The 18,578-nt window shown below is 35.1% G+C and overlaps 1 protein-coding gene across 1 annotated transcript in view; it reads left to right on the top strand.

The window, feature by feature from the left end:
- The window catches only part of LOC128554129 (von Willebrand factor D and EGF domain-containing protein-like), a 28,354-nt gene extending 15,979 nt beyond the window's left edge, over positions 1-12,375 (top strand). The window contains exons 13-22 of the mRNA XM_053535375.1: positions 355-566; positions 1,237-1,570; positions 3,752-3,907; positions 4,108-4,282; positions 4,496-4,683; positions 7,196-7,462; positions 9,368-9,476; positions 9,809-9,947; positions 10,172-10,245; positions 10,648-12,375. Of these exons, the coding sequence (XP_053391350.1) occupies positions 355-566; positions 1,237-1,570; positions 3,752-3,907; positions 4,108-4,282; positions 4,496-4,683; positions 7,196-7,462; positions 9,368-9,476; positions 9,809-9,947; positions 10,172-10,245; positions 10,648-10,835 (1,842 nt within the window). The 3' untranslated portion in view covers positions 10,836-12,375. The remainder of the gene's footprint in view (positions 1-354; positions 567-1,236; positions 1,571-3,751; positions 3,908-4,107; positions 4,283-4,495; positions 4,684-7,195; positions 7,463-9,367; positions 9,477-9,808; positions 9,948-10,171; positions 10,246-10,647) is intronic.
- The last annotated feature ends 6,203 nt before the right edge of the window (positions 12,376-18,578 follow it).

The following is an 18,578-nucleotide window of genomic DNA, read 5'->3' as shown; positions in this document are numbered from 1 at the left end:
TTGACATCATACCTTTCTGCATTTTTGTAGAATTTAGCAATCAGATGGAGCCAGTTTAGAATTATACCTTATTTCTTTTTCTGATTCTTTGTTTTCGTGTGTTCTGGAGGTCAGTTCCTTTAGCATATCTTATGTTAGAAAATACTAGTAATACCAAACTGGTTTAAAAGTCAAATACGAAAAACGATACAACAGCGTATTATTTTCTGATTACAATCAGGAGATAGAAATGTACAGTTGTATTGAAAAAAGAGCTTGATTAAATATTCCATCATATGTAGAGATCAACGACGTTGGTATTGATAAATACTTTTAAAGCTTGCTTAGTGTTCAGAATATGATTCCATTTTATAGGTTGAGACAAATATAGGCACTTTAATAAAAATACGTATCAGACCATATTCGAGGTACGAAGAATTAATGAACATTGATATAGTCATGGCACCGAAGGACTATACTTCAATAAGAGGACTATGTGGAACGTTTGACAATAACAGGAATAATGATTTTCATGACAGAAATGGAAATGCATTACCCGATCGTTTGGATTTCTTAAATGCATGGAAGTAAGTAGCTTTATAAGTTGCAAGTTGCTTTGACATTATATTTGCACAATTACACATTTACCTCTAACAGTTGCATTGCAAATGTATTAGTCTCATGAAGCAAAGCTTTAACGATACTCTTATGATGCAAACAATTATACATTTATATTATACTGTATTAAGAATGTACAAAATGAAATTACTGTAGAGGTTGCTATTAAAAAGAAAATGTTATGGCTAGACTTGTTTGTCATGGTGTTTCGAAATCTTTAATCGATATATGACATGGAAAAGTGTGTACAACAACTAAATGTAAGAATTCTAGCCAAAATAGCATTGTATTATATTTACGTTGTTTTCTTAGATGTAGTCGTATATAGCTGTTATAAATAATTTTGCGACCCAAGTTCTAGACGGCTACTTATTTTTACATAACTGACGTCATCGTTAGAAAAACATGCGTTTTACGACTTCTTTAAAGGTATATTACATTGAATCAAATAGTTGAAGAAACAACAAAACTGTTAATAAGAATTGATTGTTGTTACGCAGTTACTATCTGGATATGAAATACACTGGGATGTTCGACCTCCTCATACAATGAACAACCCAATATATTTACGTCCAGAAGGTAACTACAAGGCAGTATAACCGCAGTGTAATTCTATAAGTGATTTATTTTAATTATTAGAATTGGAGCAGACGACACGAACTACCTAAAGCCCACGTGTAGATCTAATGTAACGACTTGGGAAGAAGATGGTCAGCAACTGTTTTGTTCTTGCAATTGTTATGGTGATGAAAAGGCATCCTGCCAAGCACCAGAAACAGAAGCTATCTGTTCACCGTCCCAGTACATCAACTGCACTGTTAAACTACAGAAAACGGAAGACCTGTGTACATATTTCTCGCACAAGTGCCAAAGCCAGAATCGGAAGAGGCGTTCAGGGTTTATAGCTGACCCTGAAAAGGAAATGAAACGAAAGTTAGCATTAGCAGAAAAAAGAAATCTATCGAGACGGAAGGTTTGCAATTATAAAATCACTAATTATGAAGTTATTAAGATAATAATTCAGTTTAAACATTGTACTAAAACATTATGCAAACTGATATGGAACAGCAATAGTGTAATGCTAACAGATGTAAAATGCAATTATGCAATCAAGACATAACACATCTGAGTAGCAAGATACATTCTCACTTGAAGTTTCATTTTATTACATATGTGAAAGTCTACTTTCAAAATTCTCCTACTTATTAGCTCACCTGTCACATAATGACAAGGTGAGCTTTTGTGATCGCGCAGCGTCCGTCGTCCGTCGTCCGTCCTTGCGTGCGTGCGTTCGTGCGTGCGTAAACTTTTGCTTGTGACCACTCTAGAGGTTACACTTTCATGGGATCTTTATGAAAGTTGGTCAGAATGTTCACCTTGATGATATCTAGGTCAAGTTCGAAACTGGTTTACGTGCAATCAAAAACTAGGTCAGTAGGTCTAAAAATAGAAAAACCTTGTGACCTCTCTAGAGGCCATATTTTTTAATGGATCTTCATGAAATATAGTCAGAATGTTCACCTTGATGATATCTAGGTCAAGTTCGATACTGGGTCAGGTCCGGTCCAAAACTAGGTCAGTAGGTCAAATAAAGAAAAACCTTGTGACCTCTCTAGAATTCATATTTTTCATGGGATCTGCATGAAAATTGGTCAGAATGTTCATCTTGATAATATCTTGGTCAAGTTCGAAACTAAGTCAACTGCGGTCAAAAACTAGGTGAGTAGGTCAAATAATAGAAAATCTTTGTGACCTCTCTAGAGGTCATATTTTTCAAGGGATCGCATGAAAAATTGTCAGAATGTTCATCTTGATGATATCTAGGTCAAGCTCGAAACTGGGTCACGTCCAGTCCAAAACTAGGTCAGTAGGTCAAATAATAGAAAATCCTTGTGACCTCTGTAGAGGCCGTTTTTTTTCATGGGATTTGCATGAAAATTGATCAGAATGTTCATCTTGATGATATCTAGATAAAATTTGAAACTGGGTTAACTGCGGTCAAAAACTAGGTCAGTAGGTCAAATAATAGAAAATCCTTGTGACCTCTCTAGAGGTCATATTGTTCATGGAATCTGCATGAAGATTGGTCAGAATGTTCTTCTTGATGATATCTAAATTAAATTTGAAACTGGGTTACGTCCGGTCCAAAACTAGGTCAGTAGGTCAAATAATATAAAAACCTTGTGACCTCTCTAGAGGTCATATTTTTCATGGGATCTGCATGAAAATTAGTCAGAATGTTCATCTTGATAATATCTAGGTCAAGTTTGAAACTGGGTCACATGCGATCATAAACTAGGTCAATAGGTCAAATAATAAAAAACCTTGTGACCACTCTAGAGGCCATATTTTTCATGGGATCTGTATGAAAGTTGGTCTGAATGTTCATCTTGATAATATCTAGGTCAAGTTTGAAACCGGGTCAACTGCGGTCAAAAACTAGGTTACTAGGTCTAAACATAGAAAAACATTTTGACCTCTCTAGAGGCCATATTTTTCAACGGATCTTCATGAAAATTGTAGAAAATGTTCACCTTGATGATATCTAGTTCAAGTTTGAAACTGGGTCACGTACGGTCAAAAACTAGGTCAGTAGGTCTAATAATAGAAAAACCTTGTGACCTCTCTGGAGGCCATATTTTTCATGAGGTCTTCATGAAAATTGGTGAGAATGTTCACCTTGATGATATCTAGGTCAAGTACAAAACTGGGTCACATGCCTTTAAAAACTAGGTCATTATGTAAAATAATAGCAAAACCTTGTGACCTCTCTAGAGGCCATATTTTTCAATGGATCTTCATAAAAATTGGTCAGAATTTTTATCTTGATGATATCTAGGTCAAGTTCAGAACTAGGTCACATGAGCTCAAAAACTAGGTTACTATGTCAAATAATAGAAAAAACGACGTCATACTCAGTTCATGTGGGGACAGGTGAGCGATTCAGGACTGTCATGGTCCTGTTGTTTCCTTCATTACCTTTTTGATCAATTACTTGTACTGATCTTCTTCGCTTATTACATATATTTGATTCGTATTTTTTATATCATTCATTGCAAGATATAATACATCTGTTAATGTTCTATCTTTCACTCACACTGTAGCTGGCCTTTTCGTATATATCTATATCTTTTTTATATTTTCTTTGTAACAGCGACAGTTGAATGAACAGAGCAGTCTCTCTAAAGAAGAAGTGAAGGAACTATGTACAAGTGTTGTCACAAAATCAACTGCTGTTGAAAACTTTTCTAATCTACTTGGGGGATACAATTATTCATTAACAATCGAACACTGCATATTTGACGTTTATGTAAGTATCAGTTGGCAGTGTGTGAATTTATTTTGGTAGAAATCTTGACATTGCTGCTGTTGTCTGATATTTAAATAGTAACTATTTAGTAGCTACCTTGTTGAATTTTGACATGTTTTATGAATTGTATCAATAACTATATGAAATGCACTAGTTATAATACGGTGATAAAGTGTTACTATGAATACATATTTTACTAGGAGAGTAAAGATACTGGCTGGGTAGAAGCCCAAGACGTTGCTCTGAAAGATGCTGTACAAATGGGATTCAAACGAAACGCCAACTTTACTGAAATGCACAAAGATGTGTTGGTCGATTTTAAGAAACAATTCTGTCCTTTGAATTGCAGCGGAAACGGAAACTGCACAGAGGAAGGTCAAAATTTCTTTGATTATGAAAGCTTTTTAATATAATTAGGAGACTAAACAGAATAAATATTAGTACTGTTTACAAATTCATTTAATCCAAGCAAGGAATATTACAGTGAATCAAATTTCCGAAAAGTTGTGTCACTCGTTTCATTTAAACAAAAAACATCGCAGACTGAACTGAATGATTTTCAAGTATTTGCTGTTAATACATTTCCAGGTGTATGCATTTGTGCCAGAGGCTTTTTTGGCCCGGACTGTAGACATGACGTAACTAATCCACCTACGATAGAGGATGTAGAAGGTGGGGGTGTTTGCGATATACGTTATGGGAGTGAATGCAGATGTTTTGAAGTGCAAACAGATACATTGGCAGAGTCTTTTCACTGTCGCAGAGTATCAAGGAGTGTAAGTGAGCTGAATAGAGAACAGAATGTAAATGTTACATCATGGCCGTAGCGAGAGACTAAATTTTACCAAGGCAATTGAGTATGTGCGTCTGTTCGTTGTTGTTCGTTAAATTTGAATGGTGCAGGCAAAGCGCCGACAGAGGTTTGATAGGGAGGTTGTGTCACACTCTCTCCCATACGAAGGTTTGTAAGGGGGCTCTAACGCGGCATTACCTATGGTCTGCATATGCATATGGCGCTTCAACAGCAACTTCTCTCTCGCTTAATATTCTTCTAAATAAATGAAAATATTGTCCATCAATAGTTGATAGTTTCGGCTGCTGCCGGGACTATGAATATTAAAAACACTAATCAAAAATGCGCGCACCAACCGAAGTACGATACTGACATATCTCGCATACACCACGGTTGTGACGTCGTAGATAATTTTATACTATAGTTTGTTTCATATGTTTTAAAACAATATTTTTCAAAGCGTCTGTTTTTCATAGTGAACTTTGGTGACTGTTCGTCCGACGTCCGTCGTGCGTCCGTCAACGTTTTCTAATAAAATCTTCTTCTTAAAGTCACTGGGCAGAATAACACCAAACTTCACAGGAAGTTCTTGGGTGGCCTCCTATCAAAATTGTTCGAAGAATTGAATTTCATTCAGAGCTCTGGTTGTCATGGTAACCAAAATGAACTTTACAAATCTTCTCATCCAAAACCACAGGCCTAGGACTTTGATATCTGGTATGTGGCATCATCTAGTGGTCCTCTACCAATATTATTCAAATTATCCCCCTAGGGGTCTCAGGCCGTAAAAAGTCGCCCCGACTTCATCTCAGTGTTGTTATATTTTCTGGTCCTTCGGGATCATTGATTTCAACTCATTTAGATTCGAAGATTGAATACTGCTTAAGCCGGTGCTAGGGGGCGTGGGCAGTGTTGCACTTTCCATTACTGCTCATGAACAGACTCAATCAAACCGAGTCTGCAATTTTCACTGTTTGCCTTGTTTTTGGTGCTTCCGAGGGATCTACTTTCCAGATTTTATATATACTTATATAGGGAAAACTTTGAAAATCTTCTAGTACGAAACCACAGGGTCTAGGGCGTTTATATTTGGTATGTAGCATCATCTAGCAGTCCTCTACTATGATTGTACAAATTATCCTCCTAAGGTCAAATATGGCCCCGCCCCGGGGGTCAAAAGTTTTACATAGACTTATATAGGAAAGAATGTTTAAAATTCTTCTTGTCTAAAAGCATAACACCTAGGCCTTTGATATTTGGTTTGTAGCATTGTCTTAATGTCTTCTACCAAAATTGTTCACATTGTAACCCTGGGGTGAAAAGAGGCCCTGCCCTGGGGTTCCCAAGTTTTTATAGACTTATGTTAGAAAAAACTTTAAAAATCTACTTGTCTAAAACCACAAGACCTAGGCTTTTTTGATACTTCGTATGTAGCATTGCCTTGTTGTTTTCTACCAAGATTGTTCAAATTATTCTCCTGTGATGAAAAGAGGCTCTGGGTTCAAAGTTTTACATTGACTTATATAGGAAAAAACTTTAAAAATTTTTTTGCCGGAAACTGAAAAGCCTATGCTTTTGATATTTGGTATGTTACATTGCCTAGTGGTCCTCTTCCAATATTATTCAAGTTATTACCCTTGGGTGAAAAGAGGAATTATATAGGAAAAAAACTGAATTATATAAGAAAAAATCCTTTTGCCTGAAACTGCAAGGCCTAGGCTTTAGATATTTGCTACGATGCATTGCCAAGTAGTCCTCTACCAAAATTGTTTAAATTATGCCCCTAGGGTTAAAAGAGGTCCCGCCCAGGGGTCACTTAGTTATTATATGAATTATATAGGAAATATACTTAAAAAAGCACCTGATCCTATTTCCAAGACTGTTTAATTACAATTACCTGATGACCGCAAGTAATATGATGTCAGTAGACAGTGACCTTGACCTGCTGATCTACTTTATTGTTGTTTTTTTAAGATACAGCCTTGAAATTTAGATGACATACACAGTCTCGCACACCGATCGTAAACTGACTTTCATTGTCCATGAATGTGACCTACTGACTTTCTTAATATCTTAGCATCAGTTTGACATTTGAAACATGTAGCTCATATTACTCGGGTGAGCGATTCAGAGTCATCATGACCCTCTTGTTTCATTTAGTGAACACATTTTAGATTATTAATGGATGCATTTTCAAGTTGCATGTATGTTACTTAAGACACAGATGATTTTAAAAGGTATGTCTAAGTCAATTTGGCATCCTTGTTTCACATTCTTTTAGAAGTGAATAAGTCATAAACTACACTTTCTACACTTTAGTCATCTGTAGTTAAATACTTATAAACGTATCTGAAAGGAAGTATTAGATATATTTTAATATAATATGCCGTAAAACGAGTTTACAAATATTTGCCTAGCAAATCATTTATATACGGATATCGAACAAATAAGAAAGCTATTTAGATTTAATCGATGACTCAATTTCTGTCAAACAGGTGGATATCAATGGCACTTCAGAGACATTAGATGTTGCGAAAGTGAGTGGCAAATACATAAATATCTTTACAGGCGAATGTTGTTTTGAATCTCACAGAGACAGACGATCAGTGTCTACATTCATCAAAGTCATGCACTATGAATTTGACGTGTCCCTTAGTAACGACGGAGTAAACTATGGTTCTGGTGTAACGTTATATGTATATGATTCACTATGTCAAGAGTTTTTCACAGATATTAACGGAATGGCAACAGTTCGATTGAAGGTATGATGTTTCTCTTAAGGATTTCTCTTGTGACGGTTTCTGTTACTGCGTAGTTAACCTATTTTAAGTATTTAAGTACATATATTTTTGGATTAAAATGTGACATAATCTTAACTCTGTCAAAAAAATCAAAGTTGTATAGTTGTTTGATCTATAAATTAATTATGTCTCCCCCAGGAGACATATTGTTTTTGCCCTGTCCGTCCGTCCGTCCTTCCGTCCGTCCGTCCGTCCGTACGTCACACTTCATTTCCGAGCAATAACTGGAGAACCATCTAACCTAGAACCTTCAAACTTCATAAGGTTGTAGCGCTGCTGGAGTAGACGACCCCTATTGTTTTTGGGGTCACTCCGTCAAAGGTCAAGGTCACAGGGCCTGAACATTGAAAACAATTTCCGATCAATAACTAGAGAACCACTTGACCCAGAATGTTGAAACTTCATAGGATGATTGATCATGAAGAGTAGATGACCCCTATTGATTTTGGGGTCACTTCGTCAAAGGTCAAGGTCACAGGGGCCTGAACATTGAAAACCATTTCCGATCAATAACTAGAGAACCACTTGACCCCGAACATTGAAACTTCATAGGATAATTTATCATTAAGAGTAGATGACCGCTATTGATTTTGGGGTCACTCCGTCAAAGGTCAAGGTCACAGGGGCCTGAACATTGAAAACCATTTCAAATCAATAACTAGAGAACCACTTGACCCAGAATGTTGAAACTTCATAGGAAGATTGGTCATAAAGTGTAATTGATCCCGATTGATTTTAGGGTCACTCCATCAAAGGTCAAGGTCACAGTGGCCTGAACATGGAAAACCATTTCCGATCAATAACTAGAGAACCACTTGACCCAGAATGTTGAAACTTCATAGGATGATTTTACCTGCAGAGTAGATGACCCCTATCGATTTTGGGGTCACGTAATTAAAGGTCAAGGTCACAGGGGCCTGAACATTGAAAACCATTTCCGGTCAATAACTTGAGAACCACTTGACCCAGAATGTTGAAACTTAATAGGATGATTGGTCATGCAGAGTAGATGAACCCTAACGATTTTGGGGTCACTCTGTGAAAGGTCAAGGTCACAGGGGCCCGAACATTGAAAACCATTTCCGGTCAGTAACTTGAGAACCACTTGACCCAGAATGATGAAACTTCACAGGATGATTGGTCATGCAGAGTAGATGACCCCTAACGATTTTAGGGTCACTCTGTTAAGGGTCAAGGTCACAGGGGCCTGAACATGGAAAACCATTTCCAATCAATAACTTGAGAACCTCTCGACCCAGAATGTTGAAACTTCATAGGATGATTGTTCATGCAGAGTAAATGACCCCTATTGTTTTTGGGGTCACTCCGTTAAAGGTCAAGGTCACAGGGGCCTGAACATTGATAACCAGTTCCGATCAATAACTTGAGAACCACTTGACCCAGAATGTTGAAACTTCACAGGATGATTGAAAATGCAGAGTAGATGATCCCTATTGATTTTGGGGTCAGTCTATTAAAGGTCAAGGTCACAGTGGCCTGTTCATGCAAAATCATTTTTTGGAAATAACTTGAGAACCACTTGACCTACAATGTTGAAACTTAATAGGATGATTGGACATGCAGAGATGATGACCCCTATTTATTTTGAGGTCACTTAAAGGTCAAGGTCACAGGAGCCTGAACAGTGACTTGAGAACCACTAGGCCAAGAGTGTTGAAATTTAGCGGGATGACTGGACATGCCAAGTAGATGATCTCTATTGCAGCCAACCATCAGTGGCTCTTTGACTTTCGCTCCTGACCCCTATTGACTTCTTGCCTATAGGACTTTGCATTGGGGGAGACATGCGCTTTTTTACAAAGCATTTTCTAGTTCTATGATGATTTTATGTCTTGATTAATCTAGGACGAGACGTGTTTGATTGACAATTATTGTGTAGAAGGCAACGGCACTAAAGTAAACGACGAATGCTACAGATGTCTGACCACATCTAACAGATTCAATTGGACATTCGGTAAATCATTATTGATTAATAACAATTTAGTTGTTCAATTTTTAAACAAATTAGTATTTCGACTAATTATGTTAATTTTAAAGAAATAAATTCAAGACCTTATAACACTTGTACCACTGGTAAACCATGATTAAAGTAAAACTGATTTAGAGATATTATAAATGCTTTAGACTCAACTCTCCTGCATGAAATAATACATCTTTGTTCTGAAAACATTCTGCAAAAATATATGTTTGTAATGTGTGTACAGGTTTGTTTATCTTATGTGTAATGAAAACATGTTACGTCGCAATGTATCGTACAATTTCTAAGTCTATGAATACTATTTAAAGATTGCAACAAACTGGATGAAGAAGATGGAGATAAAACGATGTTATACATAATTATTGCAGCAGTTGGCGGAGCTACACTTATAGTTATATCTATCATTTTGATTTGTATATTCAAAAGGAGACGAAATGATTCTAAAAGGTAAACTAATTAAATATTAGACATTTCAAAACTTTAGTCTTGTATTCCTATTTCAGGATAACTGCTCGTACACATTTTACTTGATATTTCAAGACTACACTGGTATTTGCAACACTTTATTGATTAACGAAATACGGCAAAGATTGTATATGCTGAATCTAAAGTATATCTATTTTTGACAATGTTACATTATCAATATTGAAACGTCCTTCTATCATCTTCAGGGAATATATTGACAACAGGGATACAAATATGGTATACATAAATGAACACAGGCCACGTATAGAACCAAACGATAGTAAGTGTTTTAACCATTCACTTTCGGTATTTATAAATATATTTATATCTCTGAAGTAATAAAAGTAAACTTACCCTTGTATTCAATCAGTATCGTCTGTCAACCGTCATAACAGATCTATTTTCCATATAAGTATTGATAAAGTTGGCTAATATCATAGAGTGACGTTCTATTTTTATAATATGTTTGGATCAATATTTCAAAATGATGGAAAATAATTTTTAAACCGTTTTAAAGAATAAACTACAAATCAAACACACGCATGCGTACGACAAATTAATTGAAATATCTTTACAGCCCAATAATTTGTTGTAGTTTCTGTTCCCAACGTTCGGAAAACAATACTAAGCATTTATTAGAAGAATTCCCAGGTGTATAAAGATTTCATTGTGTATTGTCTAGATGCTTATGACAAGTTAGACGACGAACGTCTGGATAGGAGACCAAACGACACGGGTAATGTGTATACTGGATTAGGGAAGAGTGATCAGAAAGATACGTTAAATTACGAGACACTGACCAATACAAATACTCATCCACAGGACAGGAAGTATGAAGAACTCAAGCATATTCAAGAGAGAACAGTTTAATATGAAACACTTCACCAGAGTCAAACAAAGCCAAATGAGTTGACGCACAAACACGAGGTGTAATGAAAATCAAATTGTAAAATATTCAAAACAAATAACGTTTGCACAACTTATAACAAATATGTAATGGCAAACGCCGTTTATATTATATATATTACGTGTATATTAATGTTGCCCCTCAAGTTTATTTAAGCATACAATATACTTTTTGTAATCAAGGATCTTTTGAGTTAGCCAGTATATTTTTCATGTAAGGTGCATTTTGAAAAGCCGTTGTTAGAATACTGTCATTCCATTTATTGTTTTTATACTCAAGTTGCCAGTCGGCAGTGGCATTCACAGTATTTTGCTAAAATGATCATTGAAAAACTTGATATGAATAACGCTGTTTTAAACGTAATAAATTTATAAACCTGATATGAAAAACGGTTTGTTACTTTGGTATGCTTTCTTATTATCAGTTTTCCATAAAAAATGTCTTAGCAGCCAAATCTATATATTTTTCGATTTTATATATTTTTCATGTTTCATGGTATTTCTGCTTTTCCAGTATTCAAGTGCTTATATATACATTATTGGATAAAAATATAGCCCAATGTCAAATACGTTCTGAAGTCTCAAATTAACTGTTCAAAGCACAAAACATTACTTAAGATGTTGTTATATTTTCCGGTACTTTGGGACCATGGAGTGCATGCAACATATGTGTAGATGAATTCCGCTTAAACCGTTGGTAGGGGGCGTGAGAAATGTTGCACTTTTCATTTCCTCTCATGAACAGACTCAATACCACCGAGTCTGCTTTGTTTTCTAAGTTGCATTCTTTGCTTCCAAAAGATTTAATTTAATGATAATATAATGATATTTCATCCTGGGTACAGACAATTAGAATATATGATGTTTATATCAAAGTTTAATGGAATTTTAATAACGGTGCGAAATATGCTACAGCAAATACTTTCTATTATTCTTCTGTCACAATTTCAGATACGATAAATTCACAGCTCAACATAAATTATTTTGCACGTTTCATTCTATGCTTCCAAATAATCTTCTTGTAGATTTCATAAGAAAAAAAAACGTTTTTAACAAATGTAACCAAAAAAGACTTTTTGTCAAAACTCATTGAATACCGGCCTCTAAGTCTCAATAAATACATCGGAATGAACCAAAATCTATTTACACCAATATTGGCGTAAAAATATAAAGCAAACAAATCAATAAGAAGAAAACGTAAATTCCAACCAACCAAGAAAAAAGTATATTCGTTTGTGCACAGCATGATCAGCCTGCACTCATGAGGACAGACACAGGGTGATCATAATAAATCACCTTGAGCACTTAGTGCTCAGGTGAGCTTAAAAATACAGTGTACATGTTGAGGGAGCTGATTCCAAATCAACACCTTCAGAATCGTAGCACCGGTACCCCGTCATCTTTCTCTATAATACTTAGCACTACATGCTCTCAAAGGACGTATAAGAAGATCTTTTGTAAGTATATGTCGCGTCGCAAAGACGAATATTTAATTCCATTATATGAAATAAAACAGCTATGAAATGTTAATTTAGTCTTTTTTTCTTTAATATTTATCCCTTTTCTAGAAATATTTTTGATTAAAGGGGAGTAACTCAATCACAAGTTTAAGTAAGTACAACCCAATCCCTATATATGTGATCGCTTACATCATCCTATACTTTGTTCCGCTATATGTTTCCTATTTTTATACAAACCTACCACTCATAAAACTACAACAACGATGTTATCATATGACGCGATTGATTACTGCTATTAGAAATAGCAGAAATGTACAAGATTGTTGTAGCAACGGAAAAACTAATGATTGTTCCTGTAGCCCTTTTGACGGCAAGACCGTAAAATATAACCCCTACCTAATTGTATATGTATTCAATATATTAGAAATGTGTTGCCATGTGGAGACGATATCGACACAAAAATAGTATTATATCTATACTGAAGCAACCCGTGGAAACTGACGCTCACCAATACCTTTAGATCGAAATCATCAGGACATTTTATACCATTGAAATTTTGAAGATGAGTCTTTCCAAATCTACATAAAATTCGCGTGTGTCACACATCAGCTTTTTATCCACTGGATATCGTACAATTCCATAGAAAAGGAATTAAATATATAGATTTTACAACGCTTTTAATTCCAAACCTAGATTTTTTTAAAATCCCTTTGAATGTATCGAATTAATGAAATTCAAAAACACTGTAATGGGTATTACCCACTCGATTTTTGCATCAAAATAATTCTGTCATGGGTATGACCAACTCCATTTCTGCGTTCAGGCTTGTGAAAAGAGGATAATGTTAAGTCGTCTGTAGGAAGAGTTCTAAATCCAAGTTTCTGAAAAGGCGTGAATGTCAAAGTCGCACAGTTCTGTACGATATCAAGTTTTGCTCTATACTCTGAACATTTAAGTTGATGAACGAGAGATGATGTTAATTCATTCTGATGTTGTGGAAGACACGGATGAATTAAAGGAATTTATTTGGCCTTATTTCAAGTGAACATCTCCTGTAGACACAAAGAGAGTCATGTGTAAATGTTAACTATTAGAAACAACACTTGGAGAAAGAAATGTGTAAAACGAAGGTTAGTATAAAAGTTGGTTGTATACATTGTGACTTTCTTATTGTGTTTCTGCGTTTGGAGAGATACGTTTGAAATTTCGTAACTCTTTTAATTATGTATTGAGAGTCCTAATAGTAGGAAGATTTGAGAAGCCATAAACCAGGAGTGCTATAATGCATGAGAAGGTATTGCAAGCAGGAGAAACGAGACGCTGAACAATTCACCTCATTTCCCTATCAGCTTCGAATGAAGAGTTCTCTGCATTAGACAGTTTCTTTAATATGGGCTTCTGCCTCTTTGCGTTGCCTGTAAGATGCTCAGTGATATTTCTCCTGTTCATATTCATTTACAAGTATAATCCTCAATTTAAACATGCTATATGCCATAATATCAGTGACATAAAGTCGTGGTCTTTTCCTATCTAGCTTTGTGTGTGTGTGTGTTTTTTTTTTTTTGAATGCTAAAATGCTAAATGTCAGGTAAAGATTATCTGAATAGCCTTTGGCAGATGCTGAGTATTATGTATACATATAGAGATTTAATGCGCGTGTGTATGGCATCGCTACCTCTTTATTACTAAGTTTACTGCCTAAACAATCACTAATAAAATATTACTAATAGCATTACACTCGAGTTGGATGTTAACATCTGAACAAACAACCAGTCGATGAATCTCTTATAATAGTTAGTTAATTGCAGTTTAAAATTGACATTTTTGTGCTGAGGACGGTAGATGAATTAACTTTCTTTCGGATAACATGTCAACTTTTCACATTATACAAGAATGCGAACGTTAATATGAATTTTAATAGCAATTTATTTAGAAAAAAAAAAAACCCAGACAATTAAAGTGCAACGACAGAATTGATGATATATGAATGCTAATACAAAACATGACAACAATGGAGTGATAAAAATATGAATGTCTCAGGTCGACTAATCAGTTAATTTAATGAATAGATATGGAAATGTTTAATGGTAAAAACACGCCGATATATGATATGAAAAAAGGAACTGCCTCAATCGGGAATCGATCTGTCTTCAACGCATCCCATAAAATTTAAAAAGAACTGTCTAATGACAGCACGGAAGAACACAATTTTTAATTCGACAGTAAATATCTCATTCGGTATTTTACTGATGCGGTTCGGACATGTTTTGTGGACGCTTATAAGGCACAAAGAAAAACGCGTATTCTTCCAAAAATCCGAAGTCAGATGGTCTGTGCACGTGCCGGAAGTACACATTTTTTAATTCGAAAGTATATATCTCATTCGGTATATCGCATGTTACCGTAGAGTGATCGATTCCGAATTTTGTCACTTCGAGAGGAAATTCGATAGGATCGATTCCCTATTAAATGATAGACTATACTCAAACGAGTGATATAAAAGACTCTTTAAAACGTTTGTTTTCGATCAAAGTGTTTAGGCAGCAGGAAATTTGATTCTTAACAATTTTCGAAAACTGTTATCCATAGAAAGTGTTTTATAAAATCAGAAGCTAAACCCTTCATGTGCAATTCCTGCGAAGTCTTAACAACCATGGATCAATATTTTACATAGTTTCTAGAACAAATGACGAAAATTGGAAAACTTAAAATTACGGTTAAAATTAACGAGCCTCTAAATTTATACAAAACACATTGTCTATCCATTACGTCAATATCACTTGCAGATATAAATATTACGTTTACCAATAAAACAGCATAATTTTTTTAAAGAGCACAGGGTCTTTGCAAAATACACCTTCCTTTTAAAGAGTCAATATGGAACATATACGTCAACATTCATGTTCGCATTGACACTCATCCCTACCCCCAGACCACAATCACGAACCCTTGTATTTTGCAACGCGGCTTATCAAAAGGTTATTACAACTTCGTTTTATATGGTATTTCTGTTATATGTTATGTTAATGATGTTTCTTCTCTTCACCCTCAACCTTTGTAGGTTCTTTTTATGCCTCCCCTATTACCTACCATTCTTTCTCCTCCTCGTCTTTTTATCTTATTTTTTCTCTAATATCTAAATTTACTTCATACATATTTGAAGCAACTCTTCTATATTTTTCTACTACAGTTTCTATTTGTGCTTTTCCTACGTTGTGATATGTGGCTCCATCTCATCTCAGGATCTGTGTCGAGTACTTCCAAAGAGTCTACGTTACCTTTTTATAATTGTCAGGAAAATATTCGTTTCATGTATGAATTGACCTCAGAATAACTTCGCTTGTGTAATAAAGTTGAATTATTGGCGCCAAAAGCAGGCATCTTATAAGAAAACAGAATTTTCCTTGTGGATGAGCTTCATATATATCAGTTGAATGCACTGTTCATTTTTATTCTACGGCTACCTTGTGATATGTCCAATTGAATAGTTTAAGCAGATTCTGAACGTGTTAAGAGTACCGAGTAAGGCCTTGCATATGGATAAGGCCTGGCCAATCACCCAATAAAAACGCAATATGTTTCTTGCTCTAAGAAAAGTTTCGACATTTCTTTGTTTGATTGCTTATAATCATTGTAGGTAAGATTTATTGAATACTTGACCACAGTGACAATTCTTTTTGAAGATAGGATAAATAGTTTCAGGTGAAAACAAAATCTCCAAACTCCATAAAAAGAGAGTACCCTGAAAGTGACTAGTAGTAGAAACTTCTTGACATAAGATTTATCAAATATATTTTTTATAAATAAACAAAAGTATTGTGCAGAAAGCAGTGAAACGTTGCAACACTTTTGAAATAACGCAGAAAATTTACATTCTTCTTTCATTTTTACTAATACTCAACTACCTTATCATTGTCCAGTGTCATATATTCATTTGACGCCAAACTTGGTGCAAATGAACATATTGAAACATTTCACCCAAAACGTGGGCAGGTAAATTTAAAGGACTGACACTATTGTAATTATTTTAACATTTAAACAGGACTTAGGCTTGTAAGTTTCGATGTATCAAAGAGAAGAATATTTTATAGTTGCATTGGAGGTAACTGAAGTACACGTAAATAAGAAGCGAAAGCGCTTGAAACCGGATACTTTAGATTGCGAGGACGAAGTATATTACTTAAGATAAATCATCTGGATAGTAACTCCAATGAAATTTATCTTGATGCTGGTATAGAACTGTTTCAATAAACGAACTAGGAGCAGTAAAGGTTAAAGGCCATTAATCATATCTCATCTACAAAATACAATCATGTATTACACAAAAATAATATTTTTAATACAAGAAATCCCATCCATTTTAATCTATTTTTCTTTACACTAAAATCCATTTTTGGTAGAATTAAGACTTCCTTGTACCTGATTTTAATCTGAATTACAGAATAAATCACAATTGTTTGAATTGTATTTTTAAATCTCTGTCGGTGACCGCATACACATTATATCCTTTGTCAATTCGTCAATGAGATCATTTAGCTAATTACTTTAATCTCTCGGAGATCAAAATTTTGTTGACAGGCTATGGCCTTTAAGTCAATGTGGCAATACGGGGTAAGTGATTATAATCATTGGCGGATTTTCTTTTTAAAAAAGAAAGATATTGAATACATAAGCAATTAGACACCTTATAGGAGGATTATAGCCGTCTAGTGTGATTTATTGTGGAGGTATTTCTATAAGAGAAGATTTACTTTGATCTGATCTTTTCATTGCATAATTGGTGGTAATTCATCCTATTTTTAAGTTACCTTTACGATGAAGCTAAGTTTAACTTCATGACAGACATTTGGGTCCTCTACCAGTTCGGAACTTACGAAACATATTCTTGACGAGGTGTCCTCTGTTTTACCCGTGGCACTCATTTGCGCAGGAAACAAAGTATCAACTAAATTTGACTTACAGGATACATTGATAGCTGTCATGTGAAACTCGAATGATATCAAGGTGAACATTTCATGCAAACAACAGAGACTGAAATTACATCGGACAGATGTCTAGGGATTTTGCCTTAATTTAAATGCAATTTCGTGATTTCAGTAACAGATAATTTGATATCATGGCTTCGAATGCTCATAAATAAGTTATATTCCTACCAAAATGTCACAAAGATAATTTTAATTAAAATTTTTTTGTTAAAATTCTAGCATTTTGCGACTAACGGATCGTATTTTCTGTAAAATGTGCAATGTATATTTTCAGTGAAATAAGCATATGCATTTAAGGCATGCCTTTTAAAAAACGTTTGCAATTAATAAATAAACAAATAAACTTTTACAATGCAGATTATCAGTTTTGTAAACATTTATAAAAATAACTGAAAAGGAAACAGTCAAATAAAAGTGGCCGAGTGCCCATGTTAACTGATGCATTGATCATAGCCTATTGTCTGTTTTATTTACATCTATTGTAATACTGTATTGACACATGCAGTACACTTTAACAAGACTGACCGGGTATTATATATGTATACTATATACATGCACTTTTAATGACTAGAGCAAAACAGATAAATATTCTTTGTGTTACCCCAATATAAAAAGAATAAAACAAGATACTTTGGTAGGAGATCACTGAGTGGCCCAGTATATCAAAGGCACAAAAATCGACATTAATGTGAATGTACCTTTAATATTATGCAACTCTTGCATTTGCAAGTTATACAGAAAAAGAAAAAGGTTATATAGTTCTGCTAGTTGTTGACGTCGGGGTTAGTTCCGGGGATGCGGAGTTACTTCTGTCGGTGTTGGTGTTAAGGGGTTTTGTGATATCGGTGTAGGTTCCTGTGACGTTGCAGTGAGTTCTGGAGGCATTATATTTAGTTCTGAGGGTGTCGATGTTCATTCTGTGTGTGTGTGGGGGGGGGGGGGGGGGGGGGGGGGGGGGGGGGGGGGGGGCGTCAGTGTTAGTTCTCGCAGGTCGAAGCTAGTTTTGGAAGCGTTGGGGTTAGCTCTGGGTGTGCCGATGTTATGTTTTTCTTTTCATTTGATAGAATTCTAGACTAATGCACACGTTTCTAAATATTTTGACATTCTGTTCGATATATATACTATAGTATTTTCTATGTTTGAAAAGGTTTGTATGTGAGGTTTAGGAAACACATGCAATAATTGTCCAAAATATTTTCTGTAACAATAATGTACTCACACACTGTAGGTATTTTTTTCTCAATTTTTAAGACGTTTGCAAC

The sequence above is a fragment of the Mercenaria mercenaria genome, unplaced genomic scaffold, assembly GCF_021730395.1.
Source record: "Mercenaria mercenaria strain notata unplaced genomic scaffold, MADL_Memer_1 contig_4738, whole genome shotgun sequence".
In the NCBI taxonomy this organism is placed as follows: domain Eukaryota; kingdom Metazoa; phylum Mollusca; class Bivalvia; order Venerida; family Veneridae; genus Mercenaria; species Mercenaria mercenaria.
Note: the sequence above shows the minus strand (reverse complement) of the source record. Positions and strands in the feature narration are given on the sequence as shown.